General features: G+C 44.8%; 1 protein-coding gene across 1 annotated transcript; it reads right to left on the bottom strand.

The window, feature by feature from the left end:
• Window positions 1-91: 91 nt before the first annotated feature.
• Window positions 92-20,926, bottom strand: ZNF18 (zinc finger protein 18). Its single transcript, XM_054571230.1, has 8 exons — window positions 20,627-20,926; window positions 20,434-20,540; window positions 14,948-15,448; window positions 13,531-13,720; window positions 13,040-13,131; window positions 7,579-7,663; window positions 463-2,069; window positions 92-214 (listed from the first exon to the last, which is right to left on the bottom strand). Exons 3-7 carry the CDS (start codon window positions 15,335-15,337, stop codon window positions 1,285-1,287), a joined length of 1,542 nt encoding a protein of 513 aa, XP_054427205.1. The 5' UTR covers window positions 15,338-15,448; window positions 20,434-20,540; window positions 20,627-20,926; the 3' UTR covers window positions 92-214; window positions 463-1,284.
• Window positions 20,927-23,153: the final 2,227 nt, after the last annotated feature.

The raw sequence follows: 23,153 nt of genomic DNA, 5'->3' as shown, positions 1-23,153 counted from the left end.
CATCTTCGGGCTCCAAGGGAGTTAACAAATGGCTCTTGAATCCAGGAACACCTAGCAGTTCCTCGCCTACAGGATAATGTTTTCAGCTCAGTCCTCATGAGCCTCACCCTCCTGCCCCTCACCAAGAACAGTAAAGAGCAGGCGAGGGGAGGGCCAAAACAGACGGAAGGTGGAGTCTCAACACGGGAGAGCAGGACACTTCGGGGCATGTAACCTTTGAAGACAAGGACGAGTGGGCAGGTTAGACATATGTGTTAATAAACCTCTAGATAGTACTATAAGTTAGCTCAATACTATTGATTTCTTCCTAACACCTACAAAATGAAACAATATAATTTTAAAAGATTAGAACATTTTGGCAAAAATGAGAGCCTAAGTGGGACACCAGGATAAGGAAGGGCAGTGTGAGGTGTGCTAGCGAGGGGCGGGTGGGCTCGGAGAGGACACCAGGGGCAGACTTACCTGAGACCAAGAATGCCCGGCACTGGCCAAACACACCTGAGCACCAGGCTGGCTGATAAACTTGACAGGTTTGTGTGGGATGATCTAGGAGCTCAACTGCCATTTAGGGTCTTCTGTGAGAAAATGCACTTCGAGTTCCAGTCAACACTCAGCCGACACTTCAGACACAAATAAGACAGGAGTGACTCTACTAAGTTTATTTAAAACAGGGGACATTAATTTCGCAGCGACATGACAAAGAACACGCATGGGCTTGCGGGCCCTCCGTTTCCCCTTCCATGACAGAAGGCTTGCTCTGGAACCCCAGCGTGAAAGGGCGGATCCGAGGGTCTTCCGACGAACTGCGACTGCAGCCAGTCCAGGCCCACTCTTCCCAGACAGCACTTCTGAAAGGGGATCTCCAAGCGGCAGTCTTCTCCCATCTTTCCCCAAAAGAGAGATAAGGTGAAAGACAAAGACTATTCTTTCTCTTACAGGAAATTAAACCAGTGTGAAATCCAATTGACAGGTCAATATATCTATCCTGAGTCCAAAGCCACGTTCAGGTTCTCTCTTCTCTAATCCATGCAAAAGAGGGCCCCAGCCTTTTTGGCCCCGGGGACCAGTTTTGTGGGAGAAGGGGGTCAGGGGAGCCAGCGTGGCTCTCTCCTGCACTGCTCGCCTCCTGCCGCTGGGCGCACAGAGGCAGGAGGCAGAGCTCAGGCGTTTGCTGGCGCCCGGCTCCTGACAGGCCTCGACCGGAGTCCGTGGCGCGGGGGCTGGGGACCCTGCTCTAGGAGAGCTGAGTGTTTTGAAGAGAACAGGATGGCAGAGAGGGCATGGCTACTGGAAGGGCTTCTTCCCTAAGTGTGATCTTTGATGTTTATCGAGGCTCGAACTCCAGCTGAAGCTCTTCCCGCAGCAGGAACATTTATAAGGTTTCTCTCCTGTGTGAACCCTCTGATGCCTATTAAAGTTTGATCTTTGAATAAAACTCTTTCCACAGGTGGGGCATTTGTAGGGCTTCTCTCCTGTGTGTATTTTCTCATGGTGGCGCAGTCCCGAGAAGTCGCTGAAGCCCTTCCCACAGTAATCACACTTACAGGGCTTCTCTCCTGTGTGAATTCGCTGATGTTTCACGAAGTCCGAACTCCGCAGGAAGGCCTTTTGGCAGGTGGGGCACTGAAAGTACGTCTCTCCAGTGTGAGTTCTTTGGTGGAAAACCAGCTGGGAATTCCGATAGAAGGTCTTCCCACACTCCCTGCAGGTGGGGAGCTTCTGGGCCATGGGGGCCCTCGGCTGCCCTTTGGGGGAGGCCGCTCTCTTCGGCTCGGGCCCCAGCATGGACAGCTGTCCCGGAGGAGGGCTGGGCAGATGGCAACCCAGCTGTTTCCCAGAAGTCCTTTCTTGAGGAGAGAGCTGTCCCCCCACCCCCTCACCCTGAAGGATTTCCTGAGCCTCAGGGACATCCTCTCCTCCAAAGCATCTCAGCTCATTCTCAGGGAAGCGGCCACTCAAGGGAGCCTGCGAAGGTGGCTCTTCCAAGGCACGACAGGAGGCATCTGGAGGTTCCTGGTCCCTATGATTTTCCAAGTTCAGGTTCTCTTTGTCATTCTCCTGTCTATCTCCTGAAAGGAGAAAGATTTAAAACAGTTCAATGAGTGGTGTGCCCTATTTTCTAACTCCCATGTGAGAAGACAGAGTCATCATAAGGCATTAATTCTTTTACTGCAAGCGCATCAGTGAGGGACCGGGGGAGGAAAACATCATCCACGGTGCGCGCCCGGCCCTCGCGCCACTTGTGCTGGGGGCCATGCTGAGGGACTCAGCTCCAGCCAAGGGGGCCGGGGAGGACGTCTGGGGCGGAGGGGCTCACAGAGGGCACTGCTGACCGCCCCTCCCCCACGAGTGCAGCATGCGTTTTTTACAATTCACACTTGACATACAATATTATATTAGTTTTAGGTGCGCAACATACTGATTCAACATTTGTAGGCCCTACAAAGCAGCCACCACAGCAAGTTTAGTCCACAGTGGCTGCGATGTTAGTGCCTGCACCGCACACCACACCCCTGTGACTCACCTGCAAGCTTGCACTTCTTAATCCCCTTCCCCTTTCTCAGCCTTCTCCCAAATCTCCCACCTCTGGCAACCACTGGCTTGTTCTCTGCATTCATGTTTGTTTCTGTTTCACTTGGTTTGTTCATTTGTTTGGGTTTTGTTTTTTTTAAGATTCTGCATATAAGTAAAATCATAGGGTGTTTATCTTTCTCTGACTTATATCAGTCAGCATAATACTCCCTATATCCATCCATGTTGCTGCAAAAGGCAAGATTTCATTCCTTTTTATGTCTGAGTCATACTCCATTGTATGCGTGTGTGTGTGTGTTCACCTCTTCTTTATCCTTACACCTGTTGATGGAAACCAAGGCTGCTTCCACATCTTGGCTGTTGCAAACAATGCTGAAATGAACATGAGGGTGATATATCTTTTCAAATTAGTGTTTCATTTTCTTCAAATAAATACCTAGAAATGGAATTGCTGGGTCACATGGTAACTCTATTTTTACATGCAATTATTAAGACCCAGGAAAAACAAGTGTTTTATATCAGAGCCCTACTTTTAAAAATGATGGGCTTTTACCTGATTATATATAAAACTTTGATCACTAAATACTATTTGAAAAGTATACAGAAGATAACCAAATCTACCCCAATCATGTACCCAGAATGAACAACTATGAGTATACATTTCCTTCCAGTCTTTATTTAACCAATACGTATGTATGTATGTATGTATGTATGTATGTGCTTTTACCTGACGTAACTGTTTTATCTGGCTTTGTAGCACTTAAATTGTAAAGGTGGTCTTTGTCCATGTCAAATGGAATCCCCCCTTCACAAGTAACCAGGAATTCCTGCACTGCATCTATGTGTCATTTTACTATGGTTTTAATATACAGTGAGGCTACAGCATAAAAGTAAATCTATGCTTGAATCCAGCATTCACTTGTGCTTCATTAACTCACCTACCATTTACAATTTTATTTTTCTCATCATAACAGGTTTTGGATCATTACAAATTAATGATGCATATAGTAAAGATTTTATTTTGGCGATAGAATTTATTTTCAGCTTTTATAAATTACTCTATCCCTGTAGATCTAATGAAGCTATTTACCTTTCTCTTTCCTATATTAGTGTCTTTCAAGTTATCTGCTAGAGTCCCAGGAATATGCTCAAGAAGTAGGCCTGAACTTAGTAACTCACAAAGTCTTAGGACGTATTCTTCTCAAATGACAAAAGTACTTTCTCTTGTCTTTAAAGGAGCCTTTATAAATATCATTTTAAAGAGTTGAATTCATCATGGAGATGTCATAATAAACACATAATAAAAATATCGACTTAAGAATTCTACTATGGAAATCTGTTGTGTTTTTGCTACTATAAATAATACTGTGATAAGCATTTTTCTTCATAAATTTTCACCCACATTTCTGATCCATCCTGAAAGGTTCCTTGAAGTGGAATTACTACGTCAACAACCATAAATGTCATGAAGATTCCTGACACTCAAACTGACTTCCAGAATGACTACGCCACCCTCTGCTCTGAGAAGCTGGGCACAGCAAAAATAGTGTTCAAAGCTTAAGTGTTGACTATTTAAAAAATATTTCCCATATAGATCATATTTTTCATTGTTATGAGTTTTAATTTTAAAAGGATGGATTTTTTTACATTTATGAGCTATTTTTCACATGTCCATTTTTAATTGGGAAAGTCATTTTTTCTTATCAACTTGCATTAACTCTACACTAAGAAAAAACAATCACCTATCTGTCAGGTTCATGAAAAATGTTTTTCACCAATTTGGTTACCTTAATTTTGTTTGGGGTTATTTTTATGTATAGAAGTTGTGGGGGTTTTTTTCCTTTTAAGTATACTGAAGTCTATTAGTCTTTTCCTTAATGATTTTCCCATTGCTTGTAAAAAGCCTTCCCATCCAGACAGGAGTCAAATATTCATTTTCTTAGTCATTATTTTCATATTTCATGTCTTTTTCATCTATTTCCAACTTATTTTGGTATTTGACACACATCAAATCTACACCAATTCCTTCCCCCCGAGCGCCTTTGCTCCTGACACTGCCCGCTGAAGAACAGCTCGCCCGCGGGTTTTCGTGGCTTCTTCCTCCCTCCTGTGTGAGATTCTTGTGTACGCCAGCTTTTCCACCTAGGCCACCTCTTCTGTCCCATTAGCCTGTGCCTCTGTTTTTACAGCAGCATCCCATTATTTTAATGATTTTACCTATTTTAAATGACAGACTCTTAACGTTTACCATGTAATATTGATGAAACATTCTTCTTTCAACACTTTTTATTATCTTGCAGTATTATTCCAGATAACTACTTAAGAATCATTATCCCAAATACTTTTTTAATTCCTTGGGATTTTGATTAGAGGTATGGGTGTGTGGCTTTTTGAGGATAACGCCTCTGCTGGCCTGTTTTCAGAAGGAGCCGTGCCTCCCTGTGGTCAAATGAAACAGCGTATACCTGCTCCTGTCCTCTGACTTTTGCACCCCGGTCTGAGTCCAGACCTGGCCGACCAGCTAACCGCTGTGTCTTTCAGACTGGACCAGTCCTTCTGCCTCTTTTCATCGTTGCTTCCCATGAGTCCTGGGTGTCCTCCCTGCACCTCTGGACCCCCACATCAACTTCACACAGGGCTCCCCTTCTCCAGGCCTTCCCTCCGGGCTTTCCTGCACATTGCTCCTTCCTCAGCACATCCTCTCTCAAGACCTACAACGGCACGTGCTTCCCTTATCAAGGCCGGCTGGTGTGGCAGATCCTCTACAGTCTGGTTCAAGGGAAGATGCAATGGGCCATGTCAGCCGATGGGATGAAGGGAGAAAAAGAAAATGGGGTTGGGGATATAGTGAGCTATATGTCACAAATAAAATCCTACTGCAAGGGAGTGCATAGGAAATCTTTGTACCTTTCCCTCAATTTTGCTGTGAAAATAAAACTGCTCTAAAAAAGAAAGTCTATTAAAGCGAAATTCCTACTACAACAACCTCCAAAGCAGTATTTTCAAACCTTTTTGCCTGCTACCCAAGTAAGAAATGTTTATATTGAAATACAGTATATACACACATACTTGGAACAAAAATTTGCTGAAACGCTACCCACCCTGACATCTAATGTTTTCTATTTGCATTCTGATATTTTCTATTTAATCTTATTTCATTTTTTTAAATGATGGTTATAACCTCTAAAATGATAAAATGATTTCACAATACACTAATTCGTAATAAAATGTAGTTTGAAAAGTACTCCTCCAAAGAAATCCTTATGTAATAGTGTTATGATAAATATATTGCTTAAAATTAACATCATATGTCTCATTTGATGTTTGTTCTCTATAGTATATTGACAAAGAAAAATAATTAGACCCCACTGGGGAGAAAGAATGATTTGTCATACGGTTCACATCCTTCGTCCTTTTCTTCCTCCAAGATCCTGGGATCTTTTATAAATGTAAACGTGCGTGTGTTCAGTGAGGTTTGACATAAAGGTTTCATGTGACCACAGTATTTTAGAAGAATGTAGTAGGCAAAGAGTGACTGCTATGTTACAACAGAACAGGTTCATATCTCTCCTTCCCCAGTCCTAAATACGTGATTTATATGAAGTACCGTACTTTGCTGTGTATAAAGCACACTTTTATGCCCAAATTTTTGAGGAAAAAATAAGGATGGGCATTATACATGGGTATAATGTTTACACACCATGGGCATAATAATCCTGTAATGCACACAAAAACATTCAGTGCACATTGTACACAGCAAAATACCATATTTGTTGTTTCTGCTATTTAATGAAAATTAGAGGCATTAAGATTAGCTAAAACATGTTTTGTTTTCTGTTTGTTTTATTTTGTTGAGGTGAGTTGGTTACTATTCACTATAACCAAAATAAGTAAAGTCTAATTATTCTGAACCCTCAAACTAGAAGAAGGATAATAATGGCTGTTACATAGTCTTTTTTTGTCATGGAATTCGACCCGTCTGTACTGGTCTAACCTGTACTCATCCTAACTCTCTCTGAGACAGGCTGTTGGCACAACAGGTAAGACCGAAGGCAGCAGATCTGAGGTGCAGCCTTTCTTCCATGGTTAACTAGTGTTAACAGCCTATAGCCAGAGATTAAGGAGACCTGACTGACTAGCCTAGCCAGATATAGCCGGTCACAGCCAACAGAAGAGATCCAAGTCCCAGGTCCTGCCATCTCCCCTACCACCTGCAATGCGATGACAGGAGACCAGAAATGGCCCCGACCAATGAAAGGTCGCTCACCTATGCAGCTGGGTCTCAGGAGCTTCTCGCTGCCATGCAGGTGCAGGCCTGCCAGCCCCCCGCCCCGTACCCTGCTGAGTTAGCCAGGTCAGCCTTGGAGCTGGACATGCCTGGTGCGGAGAGGTAACATGTGGCCTCCGTGGACTGGGAGGGCTGGGGTCCTGGCTGTTTTTCAAAGGGGTGCCCTCAGTGTGCCAGGAAACAGGAAGGCTCTGGGGACCCCTTCTTAAGGTAATGCATCTTGGAAGGATGCGTGGAGCTTCTAAGACATCAGCGCTCCAAAGATAACCTGATATGTGGTGAAGACCACAACAAGGAAGAGTCTGGGCGGGCAGAGGCAGGCTGCCGGGCAAGCTGGGGCGAGGGTCATGACTGAGGCCCCTCCAATGGTGTGCTGAGACTGTGGTTTATTATTTACCAGCAGGGACTCAGGGCCAGCCACACCTGAGTTCTGCCATAACTGAGCTTCGTAACTGTGAGCAAGAGACTTGGTCTAACACCCACTTTCATTATCTTAAAAATGGGGATACCATCACCCATTTCACGGATGAAAGGAGTCACTGCATGGAGTGCACCCGTGACAGTCCCTGGTACACAGACTGCTAATACCAGGAAGTCCTGACTGTAACACTGCTATCTCCAACTCGGCCCACCCCCGACGGTGTCGCTGACGATGCCTTCCCCCAGGGAACCTCAGGTAGAGCAACCATCTCTAAGAACGCACAGAAAATGCTTCGCATCCTCCCACCTCCCTCCGCCAGGCGGGCCCGCGCCCTCACCTCCCGAGACCATCTTCCCGTAGGTCTCCAGCAGCAGATCCCAGTATTGCTCCTTCTGAGTGGAATCCAGGTGCCGCCACTGCTCCTAGAAAACACACCATGCTGTGCGGTCAGCGAGGGTCTCTGAGCCCTGCTCTCCCTGCCTACGGGAGGCTGAGAGGAAAGGGACGTGCCTGAGAGGTCTGGCCATCAGCATGTGTAAGAACTCAAGGGAGGTGGTTCAAGGGAAAAGACCCGAGGGGAAACCACAGTCCCTGCATCAGCATCTCTTGCCTTGGGTTGAAAACACTTAGGTTTTAAGTTCTGCATTATTTTTCAGTTGCATGTATTTAAGAGGGGAGAACAGAGAGAAGGCAGGAGACCTCTCTACGCTGTCTTTTCTTTCACTCTTTCAGTGCCTAAGTAGAGGTCTTTGAACAGTAGGAGCATGACAGTCCCAATACTTCATCACAATCTGGAAATTCAAGACGGAAAAGAAAAACATACAAAGGTATTTGTTGAAAAAGCAACCGTCAATCAGCGAGAGAAAGCGGGAGGAATCTACAATGAAGTCAAATGGGTTCTAAGTCTCACTGTGAAACAGGTGGGTGGATTCAGAGCAGAGAGGGGGCAACAGCCACACGCCCTATGGCCTCACCCGACACTTCTGAGTTTAGGCTCTAACATGAAAGCAGTTTTCCTTCCAGTGAGTGGGGAATTAATGAGTTGTCTAGAGACAGGTGCCTCTCAATTATCCCTACAACGTGCCCTGCTTATCCTATGGAGCTGGAGACTGGAGACTCAAAACTGGGAATGCCATCTAACAGGGCCTACTTTCCTGAATTCAAATGTCAACCTCCCCACCAAGGACACAACCGTCCAACACTCAGACTGTATAGCAGAGGGAGTAACAGCACAGTCTTTGGAGTCAAATATACTGGGTTCCAAGTCCCAGTTCTGCCACTTGATGGCTCTGTGACTTTGAGCAAGTTACTAACCATTCTGAGTCCTCAGTCCTCATCTAATGATAGTCCTGAACCCACCCTCGCTGGTGTGGCTCAGTGGGTTGAGTGCCAGCCTGCGAACCGAAAAGTCACTGGTTCGATTCCCAGTCAGGGCACATGCCTGGGTTGTGGGCCAGGTCCCCGGTTGGGGGCGTGTGAAAGGCAACCAATCCATGTAGCTCTCACACACGGGTGTTTCCTTCCCTCTCCTTCTCCCTCCCTTTCCATCTCTACAAGTAAATAAATTAAACCTTAAAAAAATAATGACAGCACTGAACTCAAAAATTGTTGGGAGGTAAGAGAAAGGCAAGCGTCATCTGTTTTCAGAGTACGCTGTCCTCTTCATTCATAGCACTCATCAGCTTATTAAATGTTTATGTATATATACATTATGTGTATGACAGAATACCCAATCTTTTTTATACCCACAAATATAAAAATATACGATCAATATTTGGCTCCACTAGTACACGGCACCATGAGAAGAAGACTCTCCACTGTACTCTTCCAGTCCCCAAGACCCTGTCCAGCTCTGTGCAAGTAAGTCCTCAGTAAGTGACGTATATTATTACCATCATACGTACTCTGTGGGATACTCAAGTTTCCAGACTAACCACAGGGTTTGCAGAATTAAGGGATTTTGCACATTTTCAGGGACTGCAAAGTCGGTTCTGTGGATTACTGTCATGGATAGTCAGCTAGGCTACAGGGAGCAGAAAAGAGAACAGGAATGAGGAGACAAAGTCATCTTCCCATTATTAATACAAATAATATGCTACTCAGAGAAGCCTTTCGCAGTCCTACCACATCAAAGGGAAGTGGGAATGGTTGAAAGGTAATGGAGACACCAACAGATCTTTTAACTGGCAGATACTAAGTCAAAAGAAAGTGGGGAGGAGGGGAAGGAGGAGGAAGAGAGGGAGGGAGGCGGAAGGAAGGAGGAAGGGGGGAAGGAAGTGAAATCTTCAGGGTGAAAAAAGTAAAAAGGTAAAGTGACCTTAATATATTTAACTATGCATTTAACTATTAACTATAGTCACATTTTTAATGTTTTACAGTTTTTATTTTTAGAAATCATTAGCAGCTTATTTTGTTAGTTTCCTGTGAATGAAGCTACCTTAACAACCTCCTAAAAGCACCCAACTTGTGCGGACACTGCTGAATGAGGAGTTCTCAGCCTTCGCAGCTGGAACACAGCCCTCGCCTCAGCACCGGCAAAGCGACGGTGGGGATTGTAAGCACCAAGATATCTAACTGGCTGCCTGGCTTGCTTGATGTGAAGCCTATTCCATGGGCAGCAAAACAGAAGCTACCAAATACAGTACAAGATAAAAGGGAATACAGCCACCAAAATCCCCAAGGGCCACCAAAGTCCCCCAAATCAAAAACCAGAAGGTGCTTCTGGAGTCTCTAAACAGTGTACCTCCACTTAAAGCCACAAACTTACTAAGGAAGTGCTAACCACCTAGGGATGCTTGAATAAAGCCCCTTATTTAAGAGATACCAACTGCAGCCACCTTGCTTTTTCTCATTTTTAAAAAACAAGGGAAAATCTAAATTCCTGTTCTGGAAGGGCAGTAGATTAGAGAAATCATCTCAATTTTGTGTGGAAACAGCACCATCTTGTGGATTGATAAGACATTACCACAACTGATTTGCAGAGAGTTCTCTGCACTGCGTCCCTTTCCTGAAATGGAAATGGGAAAACTTAGGAAGATGAGCCAGTGTATCCCCAAGCGTATGTGAGGTTCTAACTCTCTCAGGGTTTCTAATAACGAAGTGCCATTGTGGAGGGACACTACTCCATAATTCTGGCATTATATATCAAGTTCCTAATTTATGAATGAGATTATGGAAAGCAATTATTTATATATTAAAAATCCCTTCACTTATAAAGGATTCCATTAAATATCAAGGTCCTTTTGATGCAAATAGTTGTTGTTAGCTTGGGGGAGGGATATTAGGATTGTGTAGGAATGATTCTTATTTGTTTAGGTTAAGTGGCTCTTGATCAGTTGTCTGCTAAATGTGGAAAATTTAACATACACAAACACACACCTATGGTGCTGCTGGTGAGCATTTTAAATCTTTTGACTTTAAGCCATCCAGAACAGGTCATAGTTAATGTCATTATGTTATGTAGAGTTAACGCTTAATTCTACTGGTTAAAATGTTGATATACTTTTCATAGGGATACACTGTACTAACTACGGAATAAAAAATAATCCTCGAGTCTGCTCGAAATTTGAGAGAACACCCAGTCTTTTTCATCAAGCAATCTCCTGCCTAACAATTTGGTTTCTTGGTACCCTGAAAGCAAGAAGGCACCCTGAGTCACTAAAACGCATATCCCTTCCCCATCCCTTTACCGAGGGGGTTACAAAGTTGGCATTCTGCCTTCTGAATCTTGGAGCCGGGGAAGCTGAAGCTCAGGCCTGATCCTCAGCCCCATCTTCAGCGCCTCTTACTGGCTTCCCTACCTCCCCTGCACTCGTATTACCTACCTCGCCAGGTGAATCCCAAGGAGAGTTCCCCAAAGGTTCAAAACAATGTTTTCATTAAGATGCATAGGTTCCTGGAAACTTTTATTTTTATCAAATGCAACTTTTCAGAATTTTTAACCAGATAAAGATGAACCTGTCCCAGAGACTTCTGTTTATGGCCAGGATGGAGTAACAGAGACTGGATTTACCTTTGGGTCTGAAGCCACCGAGAAAAGGGACAAACTATCCGAAACAATGGCTTTCAGATATTGCATGTTAGGCAGAGCAGAACAGAGGCCCCTGCATGTGGGGAAACAAAACAGGTGAGCCCGACAGTTGCCCACGCTTACGGCCCATAGAGAACACCGAGGGCAGTCCAGACCGGGGATCCCTCGTGGAGCCAGGTGGCCCCGAGTTGGGCAGAAGGAGCTCCAGGGGGTTACAGAGTTAACAGGGCAGAAGGCCAGGGAACACCCCCCCTTTCTGGCACCCACAGGGCAAACCTTTGTCTATCAAGGAGCATCAGGTAGAGTTCTCCGAGGGGCATTGCCTCCGTAGTAGGGGAAAGTTAGCCCTACACTAAAAGCTTCTCCAATGCCATTTAACAAACTGTCCAAGTAACTTAACTGTATCCCAGAGCAGAGCTCAAAAACATTTGCAGGAATACAGAACTATCCTGCCCTAGCAAGGTAAAAGTCACAACGTTTGACATGCGATCAAAGATTACTGGGCCTAAAAAGAAGCAGGAAAATACAACTCATAATGAGATCAATCCATCCATCCAAAATAACACAGGTGATAAATTAGTAGACAAGGACATTAATACAGATGTTATAACCATATTTCATATGTTCAAGAAGGTGAAGGCAAGTCTGAACACATTAAATAAACGATATAATAAAGCCCTAATTCAAATTTCTAGAGATTAAAAATACATCTGAGATGAAAAATACACTGGATGTGATTAACAGATTAGACACAAAGAATGAGGAATTTAAAGACAAAATAGAGACCATCCGAAACAAAACACGGAAATTAGAAAAAGAGAGAGAGAAAAGAGCACCAGTAAGCTGACGGACAACCGAAACTATCTAATGTATGTACACACATTACCATTATACACATCCCGCATGTGCGTAACTCTGAGTCCTCACAGAAGGAAAGAAGGAAGAAAAACAGAGAAAAACATTCAAAGAAATAATGACCAAAAGTTTTCCTGATTTGATGAAAACTGTAAACCCACAGACCCAAGAAGTTTAATGAACCCAAACACAAGAAACATGAAGAAAATAATTCCAAAGTATATCATAGTCAAATGGTTTAAACCCAGTGAGAAAATACTAAAAGAAGCAAGGAAGAAAGATACAGTGTATGCAGAACAAAGATAAGAATACATATGGCCTGATTCTATTTTATACAAAATTCTAGAAAATGCAAACAAATGTAGGGTAGCAGAAAACAGATCAGTCGTTGCCTCTGAACTGGGGGAGGGGAGAGAGTCGAGGGGAGGGCAAGGAGACCTCTGGTGGGGACCGAGATGTCTATTAGCTTGTTTGTGGTCATGCTTTCATGTTTGTGCAAACATGTGCCAAAAAACTTACCAGACAGTACACATTCAAGATGTGCAGTTTGTTGTTTGTCGACTATGCCTCCATAGAGTTGCGGAAGGGAAGAGAAACCTGTCCCACACTAGATATAGCCATCAAAGCCTCAAACCGACTCCTACGTGAGAGGTTTAGACTAGGAAGTGAAAGAGTCTTTCCTTAGCATAACCCAAAGATAATGAAAAAGGACAGAAAAGATTGCCTCCGCACAGCAACCTCTCCTGGGGCTCGGATTCCATTACTCAGGATGACAACTGGAAGCGTTCTGGCAGGGATCTTTCCGCAGGTGCTGCTCCTGCTATCCTTATCAGGCCTTCCTTTCGGCAGCACTTCTGAGAATCCCCCCACCTTCGACCCTCCTCACCCAGACACACCCTCAAGCCTGGCTCACCTGGGGCGCCGTTTGGAGAAGGGAGGCTCCGAAGGGCTGGTCTCTGAGGAGCCTTTCCTCGGGCTGGGCAGGGATCAGGGGAGCAGCCGCTGCTGAAGCGAGAAAGAGCTAGATTCCCCCGCAGCCAGTCTCCAGAGGCACCAATACAAATCTTCACAAAGTAGAACTGGTACCTGTTTCACCATCTGTGATCTCAAGAATTGTATCTACCACACGAATAAACTGCAACTCCCTCACACCTTCCCAACAGTCTCACCCACGTTTTCCCCCACCTCCTTCCTCAAAACCCAAATCCAAGAGGCCTGGGCCCGCCAGCACATGGCTTCAGTCACAGGCTCCGGAGGCCCCCATCGGAGCGATCCAGCGGGGCACCTGGCCGCTGATCCTCCTACAGATGCCCCGGCCTGGGCAGCGGTATCGTTTTCCACTCGCCCGCAGGCCCGCCGACCAGTCCCCACGGGAGCGCCACACCCCCATGCCCACCGCCCCACCTAAGTCCTGCCCCGCGTCGGACTCCTCTTTCACGACGGGGCTCAGCGGCGCCCCCGGCCGGGAGGGTGAACTCTGGGGTCGCAGCTCCTGCGGCGTCGCTTCCAGATGAGGCTCCACTTCCCCAATTTGGCAGCTCACGGAGTCCACCTTCGCAGACAGGATGTCCTGTCCTAGGACATGGATGCTGATCTAGAGAACACACATAGCACTAATTACTGATCGGCCCAGAAGGAGGGTTTCTGGAAGCTTCTGTCACAGATCAGAAGACAGTCCTTAGGAATGTGGAGTGAGGCGAGGGAAAGCGGCTTTTATTTCTAGTACAGCAGGAGTCTGTGAGAGAGGCCGCAGGCTGGGCCTGACCCAGGCCTGGGAGACCTTGGAGACACGCCATTACTACTGGTTTCAACTGGGTGTCTGTGCCAGTTAAAACTCAGGCATCTTTTGAACAACTTCCCAAAGATTCTAGTCTGAAGATGGAATGGGATGGGAGACTTTATGCTCAGCCGCTAATGGCTAGAAAGTGTTGCGAGTCCCAGGGAATCTTAGAATCAGGTGAGGTATGGGGACACACTGGTGTGGTGTAACAGTGTACATCTGGTCTTTGTCCCCGGCTCCTGGCATAGAGCGTTTGCAACCCTCAGAGTCCCCTGAAGGACAGGAGTGACTTTCATTACAATGAGCCCCTTTCAACTATACCTGAGTTTATGCTAAGGAGGTGATTCCTGGCGGGCCCTGAGGTGGCTTCGGGATGGGGGCCAGTCACCAGGGGAACCAAGGCGGGGTTAGAGGGCTGGGCCTTTCAGCCCCACCCCTCAAGCCCTGGGGAAGGGACTGGGCCGGAAATGTTCCAACACCAGCAGCCAACAATAAATCAATCCTGCCCAAGTAATGAAACCTCCACGAAAACCCCTGAGCTCTGGGGTTCAGGGAGCTGCTGAGTGGGTGGGCACACAGAAGCGGGAGGCCCTGAGAGGCAAGGAGCTCTGGGTGAGCCCCGTCTCCTCCACTTGCCTATTTCTGAGTCGCAGATTTCGTCACCAGCTGGAAAATGTAAGCAGTTTTTCCGAGTTCTGTGAGTCATTCTAGCGAATTATCTGAGGACAGGGTTTGGGTACCTCCAAATTTATAGCCAGTTGGTCAAAAGTAGGGTGGCCCTTGAGACCTGTGACTGGTATCGGAAATGGGGGCGGTCTTTGCGACTGACCCTTATCCTGTGGGAGCTAAGTCAGCCCTAGAGGTTCAGCGTCAGAATTGAATTGAATTGTAGGGCACCCAGCTGGTAACAGAGAACTGGAGAACTGGTTGTTAGTGTCGAAGACTCCACATATTTGGTGTCAGAAAAAAAAGACAGTACGTCCGACGAGACCACAGAGCAGCCCTGCGCTTCACCAGCAGATCACAATGCCCTCTGCTTACCCACTGCCACAGCCTCTGGGGGTCTCCCTTCAAGCTCTCCACGAGGGTCACTGCCTCCTCCCCGCTGCCTGGGTGCTGCTTCCGCACCCACATCTGAATCTCGCCGGGTAGGATGGTCAGGAACTGCTCCAACATGAGGATCTCTAGGATCTGCTCCTTGGTGTGCACCTCTGGCTGCAGCCACTGGAAACAGAGCTTCCGAAGCTGTCTCAGGGTTTCCTGGGGCCCAGACATCACCTGGTAACGAAACTGCCTGAAGAGCTGGCGGGCCGTCTCGGGGCTGGAGGGCTCCCCTCGCGGGGCAGCATCCGGTCCAGAAAATGGGGAGTCCTCGGCCTTCGGCAGTGGCGGCAGCAGGACCAGGGCCTGCCCCAGCTCAGCAGGCATCATCTGGCCGGGCAGGTCCTTTCAGGGGGAGCTCTTTGGTGAAGCTGTCTCTGGGGAGAACCAGGCCTGCACAGAGCCTCTCGCAGCGGCACAGAGAGGGAGTGAGATCGTGCGCTATACAGAAGAAAGGGACACATTTTCAGAAAAAACAAATTCACATGCCCTGCCTGAGAAGCCTAGGAGTCAACCATAGATCTTTTCAAGTCAATGGATACACTACTGTATTTTGCAAGACTGAAGCCACAAAGCACACACTCATTCATATCTGAACTGTCACCATCACCCTGATCATTTTATAACATTCCCTCTTGATCTTCAAATGTCCAGCCCAAGCAGAAAAATGAAATGCACCACACAAAGCATTTTCACTACAGTTTCCAGGTAAACAGCTCTTCTGCAAAATACTTCTCTATCTGCATCCATATGTCCGCAGACTAAAAAATAAAGCTGAACAAAGACAACAATGCCCTAGAAATAAAAGGCAAATGCTGAAATGATCAGATGCTTCCATAATAAATATGAAGTTGAAAAGAACAAATGAACCCTTCCCCAAAAGGTTCAATGAAATTTCTAAGTGACTTCTTTTGAGTGCCATGTTGAAAATTGGGAATTTATTTAAAAAAACCTATTGTACCAGAAAATTTCAACCCTGGGCTTAATGAAGATTTAGAATAAATACTAACTCTTGAAAACATTCCTACAGACTTGAACCAAGTAATATTATGGTGAATAGTATAAAAATTTAGTAGTTAGTAATTAAGACAGTAAAGAGAGAAATATTAAGTGGCAAAGTTAATGCTATATCTAGTTAGCTTTCTTGCACGTAATCCTAATATGGGATTGATTGTTGGGTCAATCCTTAAATGTAATCAAGAGCCTTGAGGTCATCATTCTCTGTAACACCAACCACAACCACCAAAAGATACCCAGTCTCTTGGGTATCTGGCTTCATTAGAGATCAGTATAACACTCTAGCTTTTGATAGCTGCTCTTTCCTTGAGTTATAATAACCAATGTCCTTGCCCTGGCTGCTGTGGCTGAGTGAGTCAAGTGCCGGCCTACGAACTGAAAGGTTGCCGGTTCAATCCCCAGTCAGGGCACATGCCTGGGCTGTGCCAGGTCCCCAGTCGGGGACATGCGAGAGGCAACTGATAATGTTTCTCTCCCTCTTTCTTTGTCCCTTTCCCTCTAAAAAAATACATTTAAAGAAATTTTTTAAGAAACAACACCCAATGTCCTCATCCCTACCACTTTACCAAATAATGCATCCTATATCAGAAAATCATTTAAAAACCAAAATAAACAAATCAGAAAAAAATGTCTCAAGGGCATATATTTGTGCAGCAACCAGTACACCACAGTGACATATGTTGGATACTATGTGCTCAATAAATACGTGTTTCAGGAATTCAATTCCGGTCACGACAGAGTAACTGGTAATACACAGACTAGCCCACTCACTGTAAATAACTCCAAAACTGGAGAAAACTTGTAGGGCAACTATTTTCAAGCACTGGACAACAGGCAGGCAGGCACGAGATTCCTGAAAGAAGAAAAGCTCATGAGGTGAACCCCGGGAACACCCTGGCTGTCCGCATGGGGACAATTTCCCATGGAAAGGAAGCTGGAGCTCCAGCAGAGAGCAACAGTCTCATTTAAAAAAACTAAATACACTACGGAGGCAGAAGTCAGAATCTGGAGCCAGTGAAGTGGATGGAATCTAAAGAGCTGGGCAGCAAAAGGTGGGAGCTATGAGGGTGGAGGCAGAAGTCTAGGTAGGGTTTCCCTGTTGAGCCCCTGACCAAGGGTTATACTGCTCATTAGCAGGGTGAAACTATGCAAGATTTAATTAACACAGAGCAGTTGCTACCAGACTAAGAGCAAAAGAGAGACCAAAAGACCTATCAGTGATGAGAGACATGGAAGTTTTTGACCACCGAGAGTAGAAAAACCTCGGCCTGCATTAACCTAAAGGCATTGTGAGATACCAGAAAGGCCACATGTTCAAAGTAAAGACCATACCCTAGAGTAAGAACTACTTGAAACCTGCCCTAAAAAGCCTAAAGCCAAGCCTCAGCAAGATCCTCAGAAGTGACCCAGTCACTGGTCTAGTCTCATCTAGTTAGAACTTGGGAAATACCTTGGGCTTTCCAAAGATCTGCCCTAACAAGGCGTAAAACCAAGACAACACGAGCCAAAGGTGATTAGTCAGTAACTGAACTGCTTGCTACAACAAAAGTCAACACTCTTCAGAGGAAGATAACTGAATCCTTAGCATCAACAAGGTGCAATCCACAATATCTAGGATGCAATCCAAAATTACTAGACATTAAAAAAAAAAAAAAAAAAAAAAAGGAAAAGTCAAGGGAAAAAGCAGTCAAGTGAAACCCACTCAAAGAAGGCCAGGGTACCTAAAGAAAAATGCAGTCTCAATGAAAGAAGAGATAAAGACTTTCCACAGAAAAATAAAAATTATTTTTTAAAAAAAGAACCAAATGATAGCACTAGAAAAAGAACCATCAATCCAGAATTCCACATCCAAATTTTTTTTTCAAAAACAAAAGTTAAAAACAGTTTTTCAGATAAATATGGTAGGAGAATTTTCCCCCAGTGAACTATACTACAAGAGATGCTAAGGACACTGCTCAGTTGAAGGGGAACTCAAATCTACAGAAAGGAATGAAAATCTCCAAAAATAGTAAATATATGATAAATAAAGTACCAAGCTTTTATTTCTTCTAACTCCCTTAAAAGGCAGCTGACTGCTAAATGCCAAAGTAACAACAATATAAGTAGAACATAAGTAGAAGATACTAAAATAATACAAAGGAGGAGGTAAATGGAATCAATCTGTTGTTAGTTTATTACATTTATGACCTGCTAATTGAGAAATAAAAAGTGGAAACTGAACTGTGGTGTCAGGTGAAAATGGGAAGCGTACAAGTATTAAGAGGCAAAAAATGAGAAAGTGAACTGTGGAGTGTAAAGTGGTACAATATTAAACAAGACTGAAAAGTTAAAGTAAACTGATAATTTAAGATACAGTTAGCTGTAAAAATATAAAATAAGGTATAGCTAAAAACCAAAAAGGAATACTGAAAATCATTCAATAACCCAAAATGTGATAGGAATGGTAGAAGAGAAGAATAAAAACCAGAAAGGTCAAATGGAAAAAAGACAACATGGTAAACTAACATACAACCATACCAATAATTACATTAAATGTAAATGTACTTTATACTTGAATTATATAGTAGAGATGGTCAGATTTTTAAAAAAGCAAGGCCCAACCATACACTGTCTGCAAGAGATATTTTACATATAAAGATACAACTTGGAAAGAAAATGATGGGGAAAAGACATCCTACACAAATAGCAAGGATATGAAAGCTGGTATGGCTATATTAGTATTTGACCTTGAGACCTCAGGCCAAAGAAAAAAAGAGGGACGTTTCATTTTGATAAATGGGTTAAATCATTTAGAACACAAAAGAACCCTAAATGTGTATGCACTTAATATCAGGTCTAAGGGGACAAATCCTCAATTCTACTTGGAGATTTTAACATCCTTTTGTCAGTAATTGATAGAACAAGTAGATTGCACCCCAAAAAAACAATTGGTAAGGATATAGGAATCTGAACAATGCTAATCACCAACTTGATCCTATTGACATTTAGACCCAACAACTGCCAAATACACATTCAAGTGAATACATAACACTCACTGAAACAGACAATATGCATAATTAAGTGTCGAAAGACTGGAATCTTAAAGTATATATTCTCTGAACACAGTGCAATTAAATTTGAAATCATTAACAATTAATATATCTAGACAATCCTAATATATGAAAATTATTAAATAATCTTAAATAACCTATGGTCAAAGAAAAAAATCACAAAGAAAATTACATATAGGTTCCAGCAGAAGTAACACCTGTTTGAGTGTGGTGGGTAGGGTACTAAGTGTGTAATAATTTATAGTTTTAATTTGAACACTTTATCTAAATGTCCTATGGTGTGCTTGAGTGTGATATTGCTATGTTACAGAAGTACATGCTTATGATTTTGTAATAAAAAGGGGCGTTATTTGTGCCGATCCTGTATATTATCATATTGAATAATGAAAACACAATATATCAAAATTTATAGAAAACAGTGAAAAACACTGTTTAGAAAGAAATATACAGCTTTAATAAATATGTTAACAAAATTGAATAAATGTACATGTTTTCTTCATTAATCTATTTGGTTCTTAAAGTGTTAAATAACAAGCAGCAAGATTTCAGATACAAGAGACTGATTAGTAGACTTATTCAAATTTATTTAGTTCCTGAATTAAGATAGCAGTTTAGATAACATTTAGGAAAAATGACATTTAAGGAAAACTATAGAGCTTATAAAATACTGACGTCTGATTTTAGTAATTATATTCTCAAATAATGGTAAAAAAATGCCTCAATTATTCAAAATTAAACTACTTTATAGTGTCTGGGTTTATATCTGAACGACTTCATGAGAATCTACTTGTTACCAAAAAAAAAAAAAGTTATCCCAAATGTATAGGTCTTATATTTATTAAAGCTATAACAAATTACAATGAATATTTAAATGTACATCTAGGTAAGTATACTTACTAGACATACATATATAAGAAACCTTTTCTCAGCACCTACTATTGACACAGACCCTCTGTTTAACCAAACTTTGGTCAGCTCCTGAATCCTTTTTGACAAGACTGGCCATGCGCTCTGTCCTTGGGCATTCTAGTCCAGCTTTATCAAGAATCTTGCTGGATCCAGTTTAGGGAAAGTCCTCCAGCTTTGCTCTCTGAGCAATGTCTTTATTTCCCCACCGTCTCAGTAGCTGACCAGCCTTAGTGAATGATCCAATTCCTTATTCACCCTCGTCTGCCTTCAGCAAATCTCCTGTCAAGTAGGCTTCGCCAGAATCCCCCCTTCACCCATAAATTTACTCCCGTGGTTTCCCATCCACTAACCTCCACCCTACTCCTTGACTATAAATCTCCTTTATCATATTCTATCTCTTGTTACTGCAAAACCCCATTTTAGTAGTTCCCTGAATGAAGTCGGCCTTACCGTCTTCAACAAGTGTCTTGAGTAATGTTTTCTTTGTTTTAACAAGTGTCTTGAATAATGTATCAGCTCCGCATTAGGTCATGTCACTTTTAATCCTCACAGTTACCCTGCAAGGTAAGTATTAAAGTTTATGGATCAGGAACCTCTGAGGGTCCCAGTGCCAGCCAAATTCAAACGCAGGAAGTTCTAATACCTGTGCTTTGGGGAGGAGAGCTGCCAACGTTTGGAAATTTGTGGGGCAAGTTTGGGGGCTGTCACAGATGGCTCGGGGGCGCTCCCAGGGCCACTAAAGCCCAGAAAGCTATCGGCAGTGCTACCCACCGATGCTCCGCCCTTCGGCCCCCAACTCCGATAGCACCCAGGAGAGAGACTGGACATCAGCCCACTGAGGCTCCCTCTTCCTGAGATTCATGTCCAGCCTTTAGGGGAAGACAGGCGCCATGGGCCGGTCTTCGGTCCCAATCCAAGCACGTGGCTGGTGAGTGGAGGGGCCCACGGGCTCCAGGACTGAGAACCGGGTGGGTGTACAGCCGTCCGCACAATCCCGGTCTCCACTCACCGACCCTCCACCCCTCCCCCGCATTCGCCGTGTCCCCGCACTCATTCCCAGGAGCACGGCGGTGTCCACCGCCCCTGCCACTGCTCTCGGGGACCCCGCCGAGTCCAGCACGGACGCAGGCGATTCCAGGACCGACCCCGGGAGGCGGCAGGGCCCGCCCAGCCTGCGCGCTCACCTCGGCCCGCGGCGCCGAAACTGGGCGCACTTCCGGGAGACTGGCAGCTGCGCGCGCCTCAGGCGGCGGGAAGGAGGGGTAGGGGGCGGGGCGGGGCGAGGGGAGGGGCCGGAACTGAGGGGCGGGTTCCAATTGCCGTGCCCCCGCTACGCTAAGGCTGCTCTTTGCCGCCCGAGGCCGGCCGTTCAGTTATTCATTCTAGCATCCTGCGTTGTTTTGGTCCTCAGCAAACACGCCTTAATTAAGGCTCTGGTTTGTCCAGGCACTGGACCAAGAACTGCGAGGGCCACAAAGATAATTCCCTTGTCTGTCCCAGACGTTTCTGCCGGTTCCACACGCAGAGATGAAAATCTGTGCCATTATCCTTGGTTCTTAACCCGGGGTCTCGCGCCTTGTTGCCTTTCTTACCTCACCTGGCATTCCGGAGGCGTTTGCTTTGCCCCGACCTCGCTCCATCTTGCTTCTCCAACTCTCGTCAACGCTGCGTTTCCCCGGCGCTCTGCTTCCACGTCTCCCTTTCAGGGTTGGAGTTCAGTGGGGCGCCAACCTCTCTTCCCATCTTCGTTTCTCCTCCGCCCGTCTCCTTCCCTCTTCTCTCCCATCAGACCCTCCTCCCTGTAACATGCACTTCTTCCGAGGGAATGTCATCGTTGCCTCCTACCTCCCCTCTCCTGCCCTTTTTTCCGCAGGCTACGATTCTCCCACGCCTGTACGTCTCAGGCACCTCTTCCTTTCTCCGTGACGGAGGCGGCAGCCGCAGCCTGGTCGCCAGTATCCACACTTCCAGGCTTGGCCATTTCCAGGCCACCCTGCACTCTGCCACGCGGTCATCAGAGGCAGCATGTCCAAATCGCAGTTCTGGGTGTGGTATTATAGGGACAACAGTCTCGGGCAATTAGCAAACAGGAGACCATTCAAAAAAGGATTGGCCAGTGGGGTGAAGTGCCCGGTCCCATGTAAGGAGGAACTGGGGATATCTGCTCCGGAGAAGTAAAGCTTCGGGGTAAGGAGTGGGTATGGATCATGACCTACTCACATATCTGAAAAACTGGCCAGTGGAAAAGGGATTCGACATGTTCTCTAGATCCTAGGGACTACAGAAGACTCACTGAAAGCTTTTCAGCTTAGCCCAGGTAGAAGTTTCTGAAGATGACAATGTTGCTTTATTAGTTCCTGAGCAGAGGGTGGGTAACAATGTATCAGGAACATTTAGGGCCCTTTGCAGTGGATGTTACTTTCAACACCAAAGTGCTTTGTTTCTAAGAAAGTCAACAGATGAGTTGGTTTGGGAGGGAAGATAGTGGGGGCTTATTATCTTAAATCTATTAGCTTTTAGCTGATCACTATCCAAGGACGATAACAGCAATTCAAAAGCATGAATTGGGCCACAGACCCTTTTGTGGATATTTGGTGGGAGCTATAAATCTTTTCGCAAAGATGGTGCACATACATATCTATACACAAATTCAGGGAGCTCACAAAGAGAGCCCTGAAGTCCATCCTGGGAGCCTACGAACCTCAGACCAAGAACTCTAACACTGGTAGGTGTTTCTGAGTGTAGAAGGGACCCTTGGCAGTTGAATCATTTCTTTATAAGCCAGCAACTTGAGATGAAGCATAAAACTTCTTTTCTTCCTGAACAGACTGAACAACTAAAAACGAAAGTTTAAAAATTGGGAGACATCTACCTCAACTTAGGAAATAGTGGAAAGATGTCATTTCTTTTCATGTATTTATTCACTCACTCATTCAATATATATTTATCAGATGCCTCCTCTGTGCCCAGTATTGTTCCATCATCCGGGTATACAATAGTGAACGAAACAAACTCCCTGCCCTGATGGGAGTTATATTTTGTGAGAAAGCTGGATGATAAATAAATACACAAGTAATAATAAGCATGTTGGGTAGGGATAAGTGATGTGGAAAAAATTAAATGAAGATAAGGGGGGCATAAGTAGCGTTAGGGATGAAGTATAATTTGTA

The sequence above is a fragment of the Pteronotus mesoamericanus genome, unplaced genomic scaffold, assembly GCF_021234165.1.
Source record: "Pteronotus mesoamericanus isolate MK-2021 breed Mesoamerican mustached bat unplaced genomic scaffold, CSHL_Meso_final contig_22, whole genome shotgun sequence".
Lineage (NCBI taxonomy): Eukaryota > Metazoa > Chordata > Mammalia > Chiroptera > Mormoopidae > Pteronotus > Pteronotus mesoamericanus.
Note: the sequence above shows the minus strand (reverse complement) of the source record. Positions and strands in the feature narration are given on the sequence as shown.

Excerpts from the sequence above, each read along its gene's own strand:
- ZNF18 (XM_054571230.1), bottom strand. The coding sequence starts at position 15,337 with ATGATGCCTGCTGAGCTGGGGCAGGCCCTGGTCCTGCTGCCGCCACTG. Across the intron at positions 13,721-14,947 it reads CCCAGAGGCTGTGGCAGTGG|ATCAGCATCCATGTCCTAGG; the intron begins GTAAGCAGAGGG and ends TGTGTTCTCTAG. Across the intron at positions 13,132-13,530 it reads CGACGCGGGGCAGGACTTAG|CAGCGGCTGCTCCCCTGATC; the intron begins GTGGGGCGGTGG and ends TTCTCGCTTCAG.